The following is a 19,447-nucleotide window of genomic DNA, read 5'->3' as shown; positions in this document are numbered from 1 at the left end:
TCAAAATGCACAATTTCATCTGAGAATCTGATATGTCTGGAGGAATCAGCATTGCTAGTTATTCATTGCTGTGGGTAAGATGTGCACAGTGAGGTTTCCTAAAGCCCCTCACTCACTCCCAAAATACATTCCATGCCCATCCAGGGGGGCCTGCCCATGGGTTTGAGACACTATGCACTACTGGAATGCATAGCTGTGCATCTTGGGCCTGTGGAAACAGAGCTGGAGAGGGAAACTTAAGATTACTGGAAACAAGATACAAGGAGGGAGAACACTGAAATAGGGCAAGGAGCTGGGGTGGAGACTGGGACTGGCTGGACAAAGACACTAGGACTAGAAATTAGTATGGAGGCAATAGGGATGTGGAGACAGATCTCTGACAAAGAGCTGGGGTGCAGGGAGAGGACTGGGACTGGTTGGTCAAAGAGACCAAGAAGTTGGTGGGGGAGGGATGGAGGGGAGAGGCATACTGAGACTTGGTGGGCAAAGACTCTGGGAACAGATGTGGAGAGGGGGAGACTAGGACTGGATGAACAAGGAGAATGGAATCAGAAGCCTGAGGAGTGTAGATTGGGACTGGCTAAGTGAGGCTAATGGGAATAGGATCCAATCCTGGGGAAGGCAGGGCAAGGTTGGATGGGAAGAGGCAGAATGGGATCAAGTTGGGGGGAAACAAGCAGAAGAGTCTCCCCAAAGAGCACACTCCTCTTCAGAGCCTAGAATGGAATTCAAGTTTCCTGAGTCTCCCCATTCCTCTGCTGTCAGAGGAACAGGGAGAGAGATGTATGCATGTGTATCTGGCTGTATTAAAATACATTGTTTGAATGGGTTCAGCTTACTTAGTGATCCTGATTGCTGTGATGACTGTCCTGTCCTCATTATTATACCACTCCACCAATCTTTGTGAGATCTGCAAATGCTATTAGTAATTATTTTATATCTACTGGCAGATCATTGATAAGAAATCTACTGAATAGGACCAGAATTGGTACCAGTCCCTGTGGAACCCTCATTAGAAACATCCCTATGGGATGATGATTCCTCATTGATGACTACTTGTTGAGATCTGTCAGCTAGCCCAGCTCCTCATCCATTTAATATATGCTCTATTGATATTGTACAGTACTTTTTAAAAATAAGTATGTCATGTGATACCAATCAAACATTTTTTAGAAGTCTAAATATATTACAGCAACACAGTTATCTTTATCAAGCTAGCTTGCAATCTCACACAATTAATTCAGGTTTTTTTGAAAAGGCCCATTTGGCAAAAAAGCATGTTGACTTGGATTAGTTACATTCCCATCCATTAATTCTTTATTAATTGAATCCCACATCTGCTTTTCCATTATTTTGTTCCGGATTGCCTAGTCCTATTACCACCCAAGATCATCTTACTTGTCCTTTCTGAATACTGACACACATTAACACACTTCCAGTCTCCTAGAATTTCTCTTGACATTCCAAGATTTATTAAAAGTGAACAGCAGTAGGACACAGGTCTCACGGAACTCTTTTAGAACTACTGGGTCCAAGTTGCCAGGACTGCTGATTTAGAAATGTTTATCCCTATTTGATGTTCAACATCCTCCTCACAGTTACTAATGGACTGGAAAGAAGTTCATAGTCCTCATGAGATACAATTACATCATCCTGCTTCTTTCCAAATCCAAAACAGAAATATCTGTTCTGCCTTTTCTGCATCATTAACAATTTTATCATCTATACCTAGTAATAAGCCTATATACCATTCTTAATACTTTTTTGCTAATGTACTTGAACTCCTCCTTATAGTCGTTATCTTGGCCAGTCATTGATTTTCCCTGATATCTTTAGCTTCCCTTATCAATTTTCTATACTTAGCAATCTATATACATGGGAAGTTGTGATCTACTGCCCCTTTTGTTCCATTTGTATGTCTGTCTCTCTCTCTCACACACACTTCTAATTAGCCAAAATTGTCCTCTTTCTTGATTACAGAAGGATGGGCCAAAAAGCCACAAAAATTCTTAAGGAAATCAATTTCCATTTGTCTAAGTTTTTCTTCTAAATCAATTTTGCCCCCAAAGAGCTGAACTGTACTTCCAAATGAGCTCCCAACTTTGGACCTCAGCAGGCACTGGCAGGGATAGAAGTAGTTGGCGCATCCCTGCTAACCCTTTCTAGCCTTGCTCTCCCAATGTTTGAAGCCATCAGAGGAGAAACAAAGGATGCGACAATGCTCCAAAGGATACTGCTGTTAGAGGATTCCACTGTTTCAGGCTACATTGCCAGCACATCCCAAGAGTTGGAATATGCAGAGACCCCTCAAACTCTTGGTCTGACTATAGAGCCTACACAAAGCCACACTCCAGGAAAAGATAATTTTAGCAAGGAAAGGGATTTTATTTCTGGTATTTTCTTATTCCCAAAGAAATAGTGGACTCAACTCTATTGTAGAGGAGGATGACAACAGCCATTGTTCAAATATCTACAGAAACTTTAATTCTCTGTGAATATAATTCCTAGTTTCAACTCTGAGGACTGTTCCAGGGCCCTTTATCTCTGTGCAGCCTAATTCTACATCTTGGTAAGGCAGAAGAAAACCAAACCTCAGGTTTATGGTGGGCAAAGCTTACTGCAAGATACTACTCTTTGGGCTAGCTACAACTACTAAAGGTGTCCATCATATGACGGGCTGTTGTGGCACATGCCTACACCCTCAGGGTCTGTAGAGTTATCCATATCTAGATGACTGACTCATACAAACTACAACTCACAGCAGGGTAGTTTATACCCTGCAACTGACAGAATGGTCCATTTTCATATCTGTCCAAACAAGCATGAAAAAGGAAAAAACTGTCAACCCTACTTCTGAGTCAAGTTTAGGACTTCAGATGGGGTGTTCTAGATTCCACAAGGTCTCTAGTTTGCCTGGCTCAAGGATCTCATCCAGGCAGTGGATCTTGCCAGATTAAGAAAGCCCTGTGAAGTTTTATATTTGAGTGACAGGCCTAAAGGTTTCTTGCATCGTTCTCTCCCTCTGCAAAGCTCTGGACAAAGTCCCTGAAAGGATGGTTAAGTCTAGTGCACACATGTTTAAAGTCCAGGTATGACAGTGTATTCTCAGCAGGTCAAGGATTCTTATGATGAACTTTACCAGATAATGTCTTAGAAGGATTGTTGTTTCAGCCTGTTCTCAGCTGATACTAGACATGGATGCTTACTCAATAGCTTCCCCAATCTGAGGTACGGAGCACATATAAAAGAGCTTTGACCATTTATGGTCTTTGGAATACTTAGGAACTGAGACTTCACGTAAATTAGGCTGGCAATCAAAAGCTTTTCTTCTGCATAGGGGAGAGCCAGACGATACTCTCAGACAGCATGGCTGCCATCTATCTAATCAAATGTGGAGAGCTCATTCACTGCTATTGTAACAGGAAGCAACCAATCAATCTGTGTGAATGATTCATCTGGAACCATGTGACCCCAACAGCTATACACCTAGAAAGAGTAAAGAACACCGTAGCAATTGATTTCACTCTCTCATGTGTAGATCAACACAAGCTGTCACTCAGAAAGTTAGTGGTTAATCTGATATTTGCCAGGTGGGGTTAGGCAGGGAGATTTGTTGGCTCCAATATCTGAGGTTTTGCATGAGAGCAAACAAGGTCCTACAGTGCAGAGATGCTTTTTTCCCCCTCCCACTGGGGCAAAAAGGACACCTTTATGACATTCGTCCACTTCTTTTCATCTCCAAGGTTTCTGAAGGACTGAACAGGACATAAAGTGATCTTGGTAATACCAGCCTGAGCATGGCAGACTTGGTTCTCAGAGCTGCTAGCTCTGTCAAAAGATTATCCTTTCACTCCTCCCTTGAATCAGGATATCTGTTCCAGCAGAGGGGCAGGTTAGTTCATCCAGCCCACGTTTCTTCAGCTGGTAGTATGGCCACAGGGTTTCCCAAAGCTAAATGGCTTGTATGTGTTGGAGTTGGTCAAGGAAGTTCATCTCAAATCCAGGCAGCCTTACACTATTGTTATGTTGCCAAATGGAACCAGTTGAAAAAACGTCTGCTCAAGGCAGAGACTTCAACCTGATTTCCTATCTGGTTCCACCTATTCTGGTTATTCTCCAGTCTGAATTTATCAAACCTATCCATAGCAACTGCAAAAATTTATTCAGTATCTATTTCTACTATTGTGTCCCTGTTAAATAAAAGTCAATGCCTGAGCAACCTCTGGTGAAATAGCCTTTATAGTGGTTTATAAACCTCTGCACTCCTTTTGGGGAAATCTCCTGATCCTTGAAACTTTACTTTGGTGTTCATAAAACTTATGAAGGAGTCTTTGAGATCTTCAGTGAGAGTTGGTAGAGAGGCAGAGATCTTTCTGAAGGCCCTCTCTCTGGTCAGGTGGGTATGAGAGATGCAAACATTAAAGGCTAATCCACTGTATATTATTTTCAAAAAGTCAAGGTGGTTTTCAGCCTCTCCCAATGTATTTGAACAAAACTGTTTCACTCCATTTCTCTGCCTGCATTTTCCCCAAATCTCCATAGTCAACCAGGGGAGATGTGTCACATGTCCTGGATGTCAGAGCTGAAACTATTTAGACAGAAATAAAGGGTTTAAAAAAAAATATACAAACCGCCTGTTTGTGGACTCTGGGAAGAAATTCAATCTTTAGACCATCTCAGGTAATCTACACCTCTCCTCTTGACTGTCCCCACAGCTCCTACTCAATAGCTTCCCCAAATTGAGCAAATTGTCAGTTATACTGTTGCCCACAGGGTAACAGAGAAGCAACATCAAAGCTGACAATACTCTGGTCATTTTCTACTGTGCTACCTGGAAAAGTTCTGAGCAGCTGCAGACAAACTGGAACCGTCTGTTTTCAGACTTTGGAAGACAACAGCCCATACGTTCACACTTGGTTCACATGTAGAAAGTTAACTTTGCAGCCGCAAGAGCTACAAAAAGGTTTTATTTTTAAATAAAAGCTTAAATCCTGCAGAACTTCATGACATTTACCTAACAAAGCTCCATAAATAAAATCAAGTAACTAATCTACTACATACTGTATGGGCAACGCTAGTCTGAAAAAGCACCCGACTGATTCTCTTAATTCATTAGATATCTAATGTAGCCCGATAAAGATTAGTAATTAAGTTTTAAAAATCCCTTAAATGTAGAATGGGGCGTTTTAAAAATTATTTTAAGTCTGTAAAAGTTGAACAGTTAGGATCTACAGTTGACTGTATAGATCAATAAATCTGTTACAAGGAAATATAATTGTGTGAACTTCCAATTTCATAACTGTTTTAACGCTTTGTATAGGTCATCTTTCACATATTTATTATGAACCCTAAGACTTTCCTAAGGTATCATATAAAATGATTCCCACAAATTCTTAGTCTGCTTTACCACTGTGTAGTACAGCTGAATTTTAACTTTAGTTTTTGGGAATTACATACTTTCTAAAGGCTCACTGCTAAAGACAACTGTATTTAGAGTACTTGTGGCACCTTAGAGACTAACCAATTTATTTGAGCATGAGCTTTTGTGAGCTACAGCTCACTTCATCGGATGAAGTGAGCTGTAGCTCACGGAAGTTTATGCTCAAATAAATTGGGTTAGTCTCTAAGGTGCCACAAGTACTCCTTTTCTTTTTGCAACTGTATTTAGCAGTCCTTTTCCCCTCATTAATTTAAGTGTATTCTTAGCAAAGGTACTAGAAGTATGCAATAAAACCCTCATTAGTGTAGTATCTGAGCATCTTCCAGTAGTGCATTAAGCAACAATGGCAAAAGTGACTATAATGTAGTGTTTTGTTTTTGTTTTTAATGCATACATAATGCTATATGTTTATGGTACAGAAAGCAAGGTCAAAGAAGTGTCCCTAGCACTTGGGGGTAGAAGATAGTGAGGACTGTCCTTAGTTCCTGCAAGAGTTCATTCTGCAGCCTCCAAATGGCCTTGTGAAAGCTCCATCTCCTCCACAGAAAAGCTTTGCACCCTTGTGATAGAAAGATCCACTATCCCAACTGAGAAGAGTCACCAAGTATATTCTTCATTCCAGAGCTTTAGGTGATCTTTTAGGTATTCTGGGCTAAGGCCATTAAACACCTTGAAGGTAAAGCTTAGACTTTGAATTTGACTCTATATTCAATGGGAAGCCAGTGTAAAAAATGGAAGACTGGCATGATGTGCTCACAGTAACTTGTGTTGCTGAGGAGATGTACTGCTGCTAGAGGGAGTATCCTAACAGTTTATGGCTTCATGCCCAGGTATACTGTAGACCTCCAGCCAGGAGGTGAGGGGTGCATGTATTACCAAGGACAGGTCATCCATCAAGGTGGAACAGAGTCTCCTTCCCATCTGGAAATGGTAGAAAGCATTACACGCAGCAGTGCCCGCAAGTAATGTGAAATCCAGGAGAACTCTCAAGCTATGGGCTTAATTGAACAACTGTGGATATAAACCTTCAACCAAAGGAGACTGGACCATGGTCACAATCTCTCAAAGTGCTTTCCTCTGCCAAGCAAAATAACCTCCATCTTGCTCACTTTCAACTAGCTGTCCCTCATCCATGAGCTGGGCACTCTTCATGTAGCTTTGTGCTGACTGTTTTGGGCCTGTGTCTAGGTAATGGTTTTAAACAATAGGTAAGTAGTAGATGTCTGGTGACCAATTTCCTTTGTCTGTTCTTCTGTTTTCTTGGATGGTGAACTGCAATCAGAAAGTAGCAGATTGCACAGAGGGATGCTCCAAGCAGAGCAAAGATTGCCCAGTTCACCAAATGCCACGGAAAGGACAGTTCTTAGTTTTCTTAATTTCAGTGAAGACCCTCAGAGTTTGATACATCTGACATACAGTAGTCCGTCCATCTTCATATTTAACTCCTCATCTCTGTCTTTTTTCACAAAATGCTAAGCCAATCAACTAGCAATTCTGCTTAACATGCTTAGCTTTATATTTCAGTGGTTACACAAATGTGTAAATTCTTCAGTTTTTTTAAAACTCTGCCGACCAAAAAGGGGACACGTTTTCAGTTCAAGGAAAAAAAAAAGTAATGCTTTTTAAGCTCTTTCCAAGTTTACAAAACTGCCACAATTAAAAAGCAAGTAGAAGAACATTTGTAAAAAACAGTATGGATGCCAGAACAAAATGGCATGGGAAAATATCAGCAGACTTTCTGCACTTATGTAGAATGAGGCATTGGTTGTGATTCATACTTAAAGCTGAGTTCTATTTCACATTACGACAAAAGTTATGCTGTTTAATTAAATTTCTTTAATTAAACCGCTGTTGCATGTCCACATTACGCTCCTTGTGTCAGCAGAGTGCATTCACACTAGCACCTCTTGCACTGACACAGAGCAGTGTACTGTGGGTAGCTATCCCACAACGCAACTAGCCACAGGATGCTTTGGGAAGGGTTTGCAATGCCTCATGGGTAGGGCCCTACCAAATTCAGTCATGAAAAACACATCATGGACTGTGAAATCTGGTCTTTTGTGTGCTTTTACCCTATACTATATTGATTCCACAGGGGAGACTGGCATTTCTCAAATGGGGGGTCCTGACCGAAAAGCGAGTTGCAAGGGGAATCACAAGGTTATTTTAGGGGGGGTTGCGGTATTGCCACCATTATTTCTGTACTGCCTTCAGAACTAGGCAGCCAGAGAACAGCGGCTGTTAGCCAAACACCCAGCTCTGAAGGCAGCGCCTCGCCAGCAGCAATGCAGAAGTAAGGGTAGCAATACCATACCACTCACTTCAAGAGGCTTTTTGCAGCAAACTTATTGATGTGGTTTTATTTTATCAAAACAGAGCAGTTTTGTCACCAAAAGTGGCAGAGCCACTGCAACTCCACAGTTATGCTGCAAAGCGGCCTTTTTCGGCCAAAAGTCTATAGTGTAGACAAGGTCTAAAGCAAAGATTCAACATCTGTTTTGTTTGAAAAATACAGTGCATCTTCCTGAAATGTATGGCATTTACTCCAACTACACAATTAATTTAAGAATTTACAAGTAAATGTTGGTCTATGAATTAAAAACTGGGTCCTTTTAGAAATCTGGCATCTGTCTCTTTTCTTTGTCCTGAGTGAATTTACAAACGAACACAGACACTTCAAACTTTCCGTGCAGTTAAAACTGATATCTCGTGAACAGGCTATGTTTGAAGACATTAAGTTGTAATTAAGCTACATTACTAACGGATGTTGTATCTGTTATTCCTACATAATCATAATAAACACACTCAGGTGAACACCTAGATAACACTTAAGTGGGCCTACTGTGACAGTGGTAACTCACCCAACCACCAGTTCCTCTATAGTTAATTTGTACACAGCAATTCTATTAGTTGTAATGGCTCAGTGACATGAGGGAACCACACCACTGAGGGAACACTGTCAAGAGTTGGCATAAGTAGATTAACGGGCCCAACTGTCACTGCTATTTAAAGGCAGTGTGGCTGTGCACTAGTTTAGGCACCAGTGTTTAAAAAGCTCCTGGTAGCAGTGCCACTGACTCACAGCAGGAGCCCTTAAAGCACAAACACAATGGAATGCAAGAGCTGGGCTCTTCTTGCCCCATTTCACATAGCCATGGTCTCAGTAACACAGCCCCCCCCCCCCGCCAAAAAACAAACAAAAAACCAAAAAAACTGACAAATTAAGGGCCAGAGTCACTAATACTCTTCAGCTGTTTTGTTCTACTCTGGTGACATAAAGCAACTGTAAGCTCAGTTTAATTGGCTGGCGCTCTCTGGCAGCTTTCACTGTTTTCGGGTACCAGTGAATCGCTCCTTAAAAATGAAACTCAATGCTACATATCTATACATTATTAGAACGATTGCATGGTATTGCAACTCTTTGGGCTCCTTGTTCAGTTGTTGCAGGTGAAATTTAAAATAAGAATTTAAAAAAAAAAAAAATCAAAGGAAATACCCAGAGGAAAAACTATGTTAAAATGGAGTTAAGGTTGAGACTACACTTAAGTTAAGACTCCCAAACAACTCTGGAATGATGTCATGAAGGGAAAATACATATAAAAAAATGAAATGGATCTTTAATCTAATCTTGGACCAAAAACACTGAACTGCATAAGAACATAAGAATGGCTATACGGGGTCAGACCAAAGGTCCATCCAGCTCAGTATCCTGTCTGCCGACAGTGGCCAATGCTAGATGCCCCAAAGGGAGTGAACCTAACAGGTAATGATCAAGTGATCTCTCTCCTGCAATCCATCTCCACCCCCTGACAAACAGAGGCTAGGGACACCATTCCTTACCCATCTTGGCTTTTTTAATGATTCCTAACATCCTGTTTGCTTTTTTTTGACTGCTGCTGCACACTGCGTGGGCGTCTTCAGAAAACTATCCACGACTCCAAGTTCTCTTTCCTGATTAGTCGTAGCTAAATTAGGCCCTATCATATTGTACGTATAGTTGGGGTTATTTTTTTCCCATGTGCATTACTTTACATTTATCCACATTCAATTTCATTTGCCATTTTGTTGCCCAATCACTTAGTTTTGAGAGATTTTTTGAAGCTCTTCACAGTCTGCTTTGGTCTTAACTATCTTGAGCAGTTTAGTATCACCTGCAAACTTTGCCACCTCACTGTTTACCCCTTTCTCCAGATCATTTATGAAAAAGTTGAATGGGATTGGTCCTAGGACTGACCCTTGGGGTCACTAGTTACCCCTCTCCATTCTGAAAATTTACTATTTATTCCCACCCTTTGTTCCCTGTCTTTTAACCAGTTTTCAATCCATGAAAGGATCTTCCCTCTTATCCCATGACAACTTAATTTACGTAAGAGCCTTTGGTGAGGGACCTTGTCAAGGCTTTCTGGAAATCTAAGTACACTATGTCCATAATTATATGATTATTGCACGCTAATCATTACTACAGGAACAACTTAAGGTAGTCTAGGTGCCTAAACTGTGCATTTCTTATCTTGATATGTTTGAATTTTTAAGAATAAAACTTAACCCTGAATTTCCAGGTTTTCAGATAATGACAACATCCCTGTGATTTTTATACCTTTAAGCTAATGATATATACTCTCAATCCCTAACTCCATTTTAACAGTTTTTTTTTGTTTGGAAATATATTTCCATCATTCCTTGCTAACTGGAAATTTAGGGCCCAATCCTGAGCTATTTATGTTAATGGGTGTTTTGCCATTGACTTTAATGGGAGCAGGATTGGAGCCTCAATTAGTATAGTAGTCAAACTAACACTGAAATGGAGTACTGTAGGGTTTTAAAATAATTTTACATTTTTTAGACCGTGAAATCAGACTGATTCTCCAGTGCTTGAAATACTGTATCATAGATTTTCTATTTGCCACTAAATTTACAGCCAAGCTATGACTGCATCTCTCTTAGCCAGTATCATATTTTTAAAAAAGATACATAAGATTACATACAGTCTTTCCCATGAATAAGTATTTAAAATCCATTATATTTTAAATTTCAATGGTTATTCTTTACAGTTCCCAGATACCACACAAACAACACTACAGTATAAAAATAGGTAGTGTGAAATCCCTTTTGAACATTTTGTTTAATTTCCAAGTCACGGGTTAGAAATGACTAGTATTTTGTTTAGGTCCCAGAGTACCCAATTACTGCAGTTTTGGCTACTGTCAATAATGGGATCTTAGCAAGCTTCATATAACCCTCATATATTATATGAATCTAAGTCAATAATCAACAGGGGGAAATTCAACTTAAGAATTGCTTTTAAGTCAAGTGTATATTAACGTGGTACTATCAAGGAAAATTCTATTTAAACATGCTTCCTGCAAGATCAGTTGCAGTTAGTAGCTCTACAGCTGTTGCTTACGAGACATTTTTATTCTTCCAAAGCTACCAACACAAAATGACACACTTATCCTTTAGACTAGTTAATATAAACTGATGTGCGGGGGTAAGGTCCACAGATATAAAATTCTCAAAATTACATTTTGTTGAGCGTTAATAAAAAAATTAACTCCTAAATAGCCAATCTGGCATTAAATTACATTCACCATAACACCGAGTAAAATGTATTTCATCACAAATCCAGTACATGTTTTCTGCATCTGGAAACCCAAGTCCAGAACAGGCAAATTAAATGAGTCTAAAGAGATTGAGCTTTTCAATCTATTAGCACAACAATATGCTGCCACATGAGAAATAACTTGGGTCCTAGATGAGGTAATTCCTCTTTCTGTGGGATCTTCACGTCAACCCTCTAGGACCATAGAAGGAGCAGCACTGACTAATACTGGAGGGCATCATGAACCAACTGTATTTGCTAGAAGGAATTTTGCCACAACATTCAGACAAAGCAAGGATGGAAAAACTACAAGGAAGAGGGGAGCAAATCAACAGTGATTCCTAGAAGGACAAAAAAACGAATACAATACATTTCTCAATAACTCATGTATTCTTGTACTCCTTTATTGGCAGAAACTTGCAGAGATTTGTAGAACATTTTCACTGGTTCTACTCTTTCAGAATCTTGTAAAACTACTACGTTTTGTAAAAATGTCTACTGAAACTGATTCAGGAATCCATTCTGCCTTTAGATGAAAGTCAGTCAAAATTTCACAGGGAGGTTACTACACTTAAATGTTGATGGACAAAGCACAACTTGAGCAAAGGCAGTGAGGTGGGGAGAAAAGTATTGGGAGTATGCCCTCATTTATACTCTATACATGCTTAATTCTTTTAATGAAATAGAAAAAAAAGTCACATTAATTCAACTGTTATACAACATAATATGAAATTGCTTTCTGTGGACCGGATTGTGCTTGGCCCCTACACAGGTAATTAGGGGGCAGTGGGCTAACTAGAAACCTTTGTCCCTCCATTGTGCAGCCTGCATTAGCCACAAGCACAACTGAAGTCCCTGCATGCAGTAGAGAACAGGGATAGGTTCCTTCCTGCTCTGATGTGGGTGGTTAAGCTGAATGCCACAATGAACCACAGAAGCACACACTCTACCTTCCTGGCATGAAGGTGGAATTTTGAGGCAGAGGATTCCCCAAAAAGATATGACTGCACTGCTCCTTAATACTGGGCTGTGCCTAAATGCCACGACCAAGCTTTATATTATACAGAGACAGAAAAAAAGTTACCTATTATCCAGCATAAACGTATTCTTCCATTCACAAAACACCACGATGAGTGCTAAAAAGTTTAGTGTCATTTTTCATTAGTATTCTATGTTGCACAGTATTTTGAAGACAGAGATTAATGCTTACTTTAAATGTTAGCCATTTTATTTTAATCTTTACATTGTACTGTTATGACCTCAGAATTCTACTGTATCTGTCAAAAATGGAAGTAATCACTGAAATAGGAACCAGAGCCAAAATAGAAACCTAAGAACATAAGAATGGCCATACTGGGTCAGATCAAAGGTCCATCAAGCCCAGTATCCTGTCCTCTGACAATGGCCAATGGCAGGTGCCCCAAAGGGAATGAACAGACAGGTTATCATCAGACGATCCATGCCCTGTCTCCCAATCCCAGCTTCTGGCAAAAAGAGGCTAGGTACACCATTCCTGCCCATCCTGGCTAATAGCCATTGACTGACCTATCTTCCATGAATCTATCTAGCTCCCTTCTGAACCCCATTATAGTATTGGCCTTCACAACACCCTCTGGCAAGAGGTTCCAGAGGTTGACAGTGCGTTGCGTGAAAACATACTTTGTGTTTGTTTTAAACCTGCTACCTACTAATTTCATTTGGTAGCTCCTTGTTCTTGTATTATGAGAAGGAGTAAATAACATTTCCTTATTTACTTTCTCTGTACCACTCATGATTTTATATACCTCTATTATATCCCCCCTTAGTCACCTCTTTTCCAAGCTGAAAAGTCCCAGTCTTATTAATCTCTCCTCATACGGAAACCATTCTATACCCCTAATCATTTTTGTTGCCCTTTTCTGAACCTTTTCCAATTCCAATATATCTTTTTTGAGATGGGGCGACCACAGTTTTCACTATTTTCTCCATCATATCTCTAGCACTCTAATAATTCAAGAAACTAAAAACTAAGATGTAAATACTTAACCTTAAACCTAGATGGACATTAACTGACATCTGTAGGGCAAAGAGGTGAAGAAATTCTAGTTATTGGAAAATGAAGTCTCATTTATACACGTGCATCTTCGAACAAGAAAATTAAAAACAGTACACACACTAGTTCATTCCTGGTGGACACAGAAAGCCTTTATTACAACTAATATGAAATCTCAAAAGGATTTATTATACATGGAAACAGACTACAGGAATAACATCTAAAGAGACATGCACAAATTGACCCATCTAAACCATGCCAATCTAATTGAAGTAGAACATCAGCAACTACTCCATTTTGCCCAAGATTACTCCACGGTAGCAGCCAAAGGCTCAGCGTTTAGATTGTGGTACTGAGACAGAGAGCTGCTTCCCAACACTCTTCTGTGGGTGGCAAAAAGAGGACAAGAGCTCCCTCTTTTTCAGGGCCCAAGAATGCCTGCAGGAGACGTTTTACCCCAGTCACAGAAATGTCACCTCCTGGGGGATTAACCATTGCTTGGGGACAGGAGGAACTGTTGAGTTTCCCTACATAGCAATGTAGGAATTGCCGCCACAGTCTTGAGAGGAAGGTTGGAGTGTGAAGGGGAAAGACAATTCTACTTACAGAAGTGTGTATTTTCAACTAACAAATCAAAGAATCTAAGAAGCAAAAACTTGAGATAGAAGCTCCAGCAGCTGGAGGTATGGAGCATAAATAACTGATTTTTAGGAGGAAATGAACCTGATAAAATTTCCATTTACTGATTTATATTTTGAAGATGGTCCCACAAGGAAAAGATCTAGAAACTTTTTTTTAAATGCTTACATGGGCTATAACATCTAGTGGGGTTAAAAAGATTATCTGCAACATGTTTCACTAGTTTAATTGCTCACATAGACAAACAGTAAGCAAGAAAAGCGTAAATAAATCTAAAGATATATTCTTCATACTAAGTGTACACAGTGTTTGAGGTTTTTAAACTAGGCCTTCTTTAAGTTATATGTACCCCCCAAAAAATTATTGAAATGTTCACAAAAAAGTAAAAAATTACTTGCCTCTACCTCCAAAACTGCTGGATCAAGGTTGCTTCTGCTCTTAAAGGAGACCTGCAAAGGAAAAAAAACATTGGGCTTGTGCCCTACTTTGCTTCTTTAGAATGTTTAAAAGAGGCGTGAAGGTTTAGTTAAGCTGATTTTTTCTGCTTATTTACACTCAAGATTCAGGTCCTGTCTAGTCAGGAAGACACCATGATGAACGGAGAACTAATTACAAGACAACATCACAAGAGCCGAGAGGGAAAACTTAGCGATTGAGAGGGAAAGAGACTGTTACATAGTTTAATATTCTGTTTTCTTAACATATTTCACTTCAATGTCTAATTACAATTTGGAAAAAGGATGTTGAGTTAAAGTTCCAATATTCCCATGCCTTCAATTGAGTTGAGAAAGCTAACATTATGCATCTTCCGAAACATGCTGTAAGTCCTCTAGAAAAACCAGGGGAAACCAGTAAGAACATTTCTGATATTTCTAAAGTAAAAAGCAAGCAGAAAATAAATATTTAAACCCACTTTCAGTCCTTCTTTATACATAAAGCAACAAGAAAGAGTACAAGCCCAATTTTAAAATATCCTTTGCAGGTCACCTTCAATCAAAACATAACGGGAGACAAAGGAAGGAACATGACATGGTTAACTAAAGGCACCCAAACTGTGTATTCTCACTGTTCACTAACCTTTCTTTGAAAAAAAGAGAAGTTGGCATATATGTACTGGTGGTAACAAGAAACAAACTTCTTGATCAGTTTCCCCGAAATATTGCAAAAAAATTTCATTTCTGGTCTCTAAGAGCAAGCTGCCAATTTTTGAACTAAAATGGAAATTCAAGCCAAAGTTATAGAATGGTGGTAAAAGTAGGGGTTGTAACAGGACAGCTGCAACATTAATTATGGATTATTGAGGCACCAGAAATAACTCCACTAGAAACACTGATCATATACCCCTGCATAAGAAGTATAATGCTAAAGTATCAGTGTTCTTCAGACAGATGCTCCTAAAGTGTGTCTTAGAAGATCTGACTCTTAGTAACAAAACAATTAAGTGACTGTCTTAACTGCACATTACAAATTTTAGTTATCCTGAAAACAAGTTTATTACAACGTGACAGAGAAATTTAGTAAAAGAATCCCTTAGAAAAATGCTTTAAGGAAAGAAAGTCCTTTGTACTGCTTCCATACACCCCTAAAGTATATAAATTACACTTACATTAATAAAAATAGAGAGCAAAGGCATGAAATGTAATTACTCCTAGGAAAATCAAGGAAAACAAAAACAAAAACGTACAATGAGCAGGGAGAATGAAAAGGAATTTTAAGGAAACAAATCTGATTTTATTTTATTCCATCTTTACTTCATTGCAACTAACTTCTACAATAGAAGGAAATAAAACCAAACTAAGAAACTGAATGTTTATTCAGGACAGTTTAATTTCTAGTTAAATTCTGAAAAGTGCAATGTTCTAAACTAATATAAAGCCATTTTGTCTCAAAAAGCTAGGGCTGAAAAACACTTGTGAAAATTATACAACTTGTTTTCCCCTCTCTTTGGGGAAATGGTACATTGATCCTGGAACAGTTCTAGAACAGAGAGGTTTGCTCTTTCTGGTTTATCCAGGTGGTCATATAATGGCATCTGAGAAGCTCTCAAGTACTCAAAAATAGAAAAAAAAAATCCCTTTTGTCCTTCCCAGCCTGAAGGAAAATTTACTCGATTAGTTTACACGGATTATGGGAGTGGGTGATTATTACTTTGTTTGAGAGAGTGGTTGAGTGCCATTGTGTGTCTATGTACGAGTGAAAAATTTATTGTGGCAAAGCTAAGCCGAATAAAAGAGCTTTGCATTTGAATCTGAAAGTGATGATATCCAAGGGTCATTTTAGTTAGAGTTGTACTACCAAATACAGGCACGTAGGTAAGTATGTGGTGTTTATGTGACCATCGCTTATTAGCCCCTACTCTACTTGCGCTACACTGATGACATCTTCATCATCTGGACCCATGGAAAAGAAGCCCTTGAGGAATTCCACCATGATTTCAACAATTTCTATCCCACCATCAACCTCAGCCGAGACCAATCCACACAAGTGGTCCATTTCCTGGACACTACTGTGCTAATAAGCGATGGTCACATAAACACCATCCTATACCGGAAACCTACTGACCGCTATATTTGCCTACATGCCTCCAGATTCCATCCAGGACACACCACACGATCCATTGTATACAGCAAGCTCTAAGATACAACCGCATTTGCTGCAAACACCTACAAGATCTCTATCAAGCATTCTTAAAACTGTAATACCCACCTGATGAAGTGAAAAAACAGATTGACAGAGCCAGAAGAGTACCCAGAAGTCACCTACTACAGGACAGGCCCAACAAAGAAAACAACAGAATGCCACTAGCTGTCACCTTCAGCCCCCAACTAAAACCTCTCCAGTGCATCTAAGATTTACAACCTATCCTGAAAAATGATCCCTCACTCTCACAGATCTTGGGAGACAGACCGGTCCTCCCTTACAGACAGCCCCCCAACCTCAAGCAAATACTCTCCAGCAACCACACACCGCACAACAAAAACACTAACCCAGGAACCTATCCTTCCAACAAAGGCCAATGCCAACTCTGTCCACATATTTATTCATGTGACACCATCAGAGGACCTAATCACATTAGGTCCTCTGACATAAGAGGCTCGTTCATTTGCACATCTACCATTGTGATATATGCTATCATGTGCCAGCAATGCCCCTCTGCCATGTACACTGGCCAAACTGGACAGTCTCTATGCAAAACAATAAATGGACACAAATCAGACATCAGGAATCATAACATTCCAAAACCAGGAGGAGAACACTTCAACCTCTTTGGCCACTCAGTAAAAGACTTAAGGGTGGCAATTTTACAATAGAAAAGCTTCAAAAACAGACTTCAAGAAACTGCTGAGCTTGAATTAATATGCAAACTAGATACCATTAACTTGGGTTTGAATAGAGACTGGGAGTGGCTGGGTCATTACACATTGAATTTATTTCCCCATGTTAAGTATCCTCACACCTTCTCGTCAACTGTCTAAATGGGCCATCTTGATCATCGCTATAAAACTGTTTTTCTCTGCTGATAATAGCTCATCTTAATTAGCCTCTTACCGTTTGTATGGCAACTTCCACCTTCTCTGTATGTGTGTGTATATATATATCTTCTTGCTATATGTTCCATTCTATGTATCCGATGAAGTGGGCTGTAGCACACAAAAGCTTATGCTCTAATGAATGTTAGCCTCTAAGGTGCCACAAGTACTCCTATCATTACTAGTAACACTTAAGATTCCTATAACTGAAATAGATTACAGCAGAGAAAAAAAAATCTCATTGTTGTTCCAGTGTCTTTACTTTGTGTTTTTGATACCACTTACTGTGCAGTCATTTTTCCGTTTGTTCAAATATTTCACACATTGAAGGGGAGAAAAACATTTTAAAAATATGAAAAAGTGATTGTGAACCCCAAAGTTAGCAATGGGACTCAGACAGGTGTAGTAGATGAATCTACTTTTAAGTCTTTGAGACTGACTGATTTCAAAGTTAAGAGTTTTTAAGACAAAGTTTGTTGTTACACAACTGTATAAATTAAGCAAGTGGTTGTGAATACCTTGATATTTGCCAAATATGAAGATCATCAAATTACCTGTTTTCTTTTAAGTCCTATGTACTTATTTATACGAACCCAACACTAAAATACTTGTATGCTTCACATACTTTAATTTAGCCACCCCACCCCACCGCAGCAGGGAAGTGTTATCACATTTTACAAATAGGAAACTGAGGCAGAAAGACTGACCATAAAGCAGTGACATAGGAATTCTGTGCCATAGCTTGGAACTGAACCAAGACATCCTGAATTCCAGTTCACTGTCATAACAGAACGTATTTCCTTCTATTAACACATAATTTATTTTAAAAATTACTTTTTTAAATGAGAGAACATCTTTGAAAGTCAGGGACTCCAGAAGAGATTTGCTACAACAGCACACACAACTATTAGACCATATACTGAACGTTCTCTCTCTAAAACCATTTGGTCTCTTAAGAAGAGACATCATTAGTAAGGAATACACTTAAAACTGTTAATCCTACAGAGTACCTAAATCACAGAATACAGCATTAACTGTATTGTACATTAGCTCTGTGAGAAAACAGTCAAAAAAAAACTCCCTAGAGATGTATTCGAACTACATAACAATGATGCTGACAAGTAAATGAACAGTATAAAAAGCTTCCTGCCACTTTGCTGCTCTCACCATTTCTTACATATGAAGCTGGTATAAGGTTTAAAGTGAAGAATACCTTAACAGAATCCCTATGCCAAACTGCCCATACTGAATATCTGAAACTCAGACTGAATTTTATAAAGCTTTCCCATTGGATGATCAACGCTTCTTAACATTTAAGAAGTCACAGGTTTATAAATTATTTTCCATGAGAAAGTAACTACAGCTATTGTGCTAATCCATTTAAGTATCTGATATTGGTAACATTGGTGCTTAGCTACTGGAACATTCAGGAATACACAATATTCAGGAAAAAGCTTTCAGAGTAAGCTAAATTCTCTGCAAGGTGTACATACTGTAGGAATACTACTTACCTGTAATTTTTTATTTTATTTTTTTTTAAGATAGGAGTTAAAATATATCCCAGCCTTGTGTTCCTACTCACGCATATGATCAAATCTGGAAGGAACAGTAGCAAAATCTGACTCACTAAATTGTCGTAGCAGATGAACGCAGCCTCATGCATCTACATTGTTTTGATCAAATTTTTAAAAGGGCTTAGTAAATAAATATTCCTCAGCTTTGGGGGAAGGGGAGGAGAGGAACATAAATCTACTTTAGTCACTATGTACAGAGACGAATCGGGCACACAGTTTGTCTTCTCCAAATACAAGAGTTACAAGAGATCTGACAATGAGAAATTAATCATGCAGGTGTGTCCCTGGAAGAACAAAGCACGCAAATACTGAAGACTTGTCTTCTGGAAGAAAAAAAAGATACCCTAGACAGTGAACAAGAACATTTAAATAAAAATGTTTAAAAAGTAGGATTATCTCAATCAAGTAAACATACACTGTACAACTTGAGAGGAGACCAAAAGGAAATAAATGAGTTGAGTCATTGGACCATTACAATTCTCTTTTTAAAAACATGTCACTGATAAACCAAAACTGGATTAATGTCATGACACAAAATGTGTATACAGTAATACACATTTGTTTCAAAAATATAAATAGAAAACTATACAGTAGATCTGTAAATCTGCTGGATGGGAAGTGATGGAAGCCTTG

At 39.0% G+C, this 19,447-nt stretch overlaps 1 protein-coding gene across 10 annotated transcripts in view; it reads right to left on the bottom strand.

Annotated features, from left to right (window-relative positions):
* The window catches only part of QKI (QKI, KH domain containing RNA binding), a 312,609-nt gene that overhangs the window by 89,468 nt on the left and 203,694 nt on the right, over positions 1-19,447 (bottom strand). For 4 of the 10 annotated variants that reach the window (XR_013345671.1, XR_013345672.1, XM_077813314.1 and 1 more), the window contains exon 4: positions 14,109-14,159. The exons of 5 other annotated variants lie outside the window; for them this stretch is intronic. Coding sequence is in view for 3 of the 5 variants with exons in the window: in XM_077813314.1 (XP_077669440.1) it covers positions 14,109-14,159 (51 nt within the window). In the remaining 2 variants the exon portion in view is untranslated. The remainder of the gene's footprint in view (positions 1-14,108; positions 14,160-19,447) is intronic. One more of the 10 variants, XM_077813313.1, reaches the window with a different exon arrangement.

The sequence above is a fragment of the Eretmochelys imbricata genome, chromosome 3 (assembly GCF_965152235.1).
Source record: "Eretmochelys imbricata isolate rEreImb1 chromosome 3, rEreImb1.hap1, whole genome shotgun sequence".
NCBI lineage: Eukaryota > Metazoa > Chordata > Testudines > Cheloniidae > Eretmochelys > Eretmochelys imbricata.
Note: the sequence above shows the minus strand (reverse complement) of the source record. Positions and strands in the feature narration are given on the sequence as shown.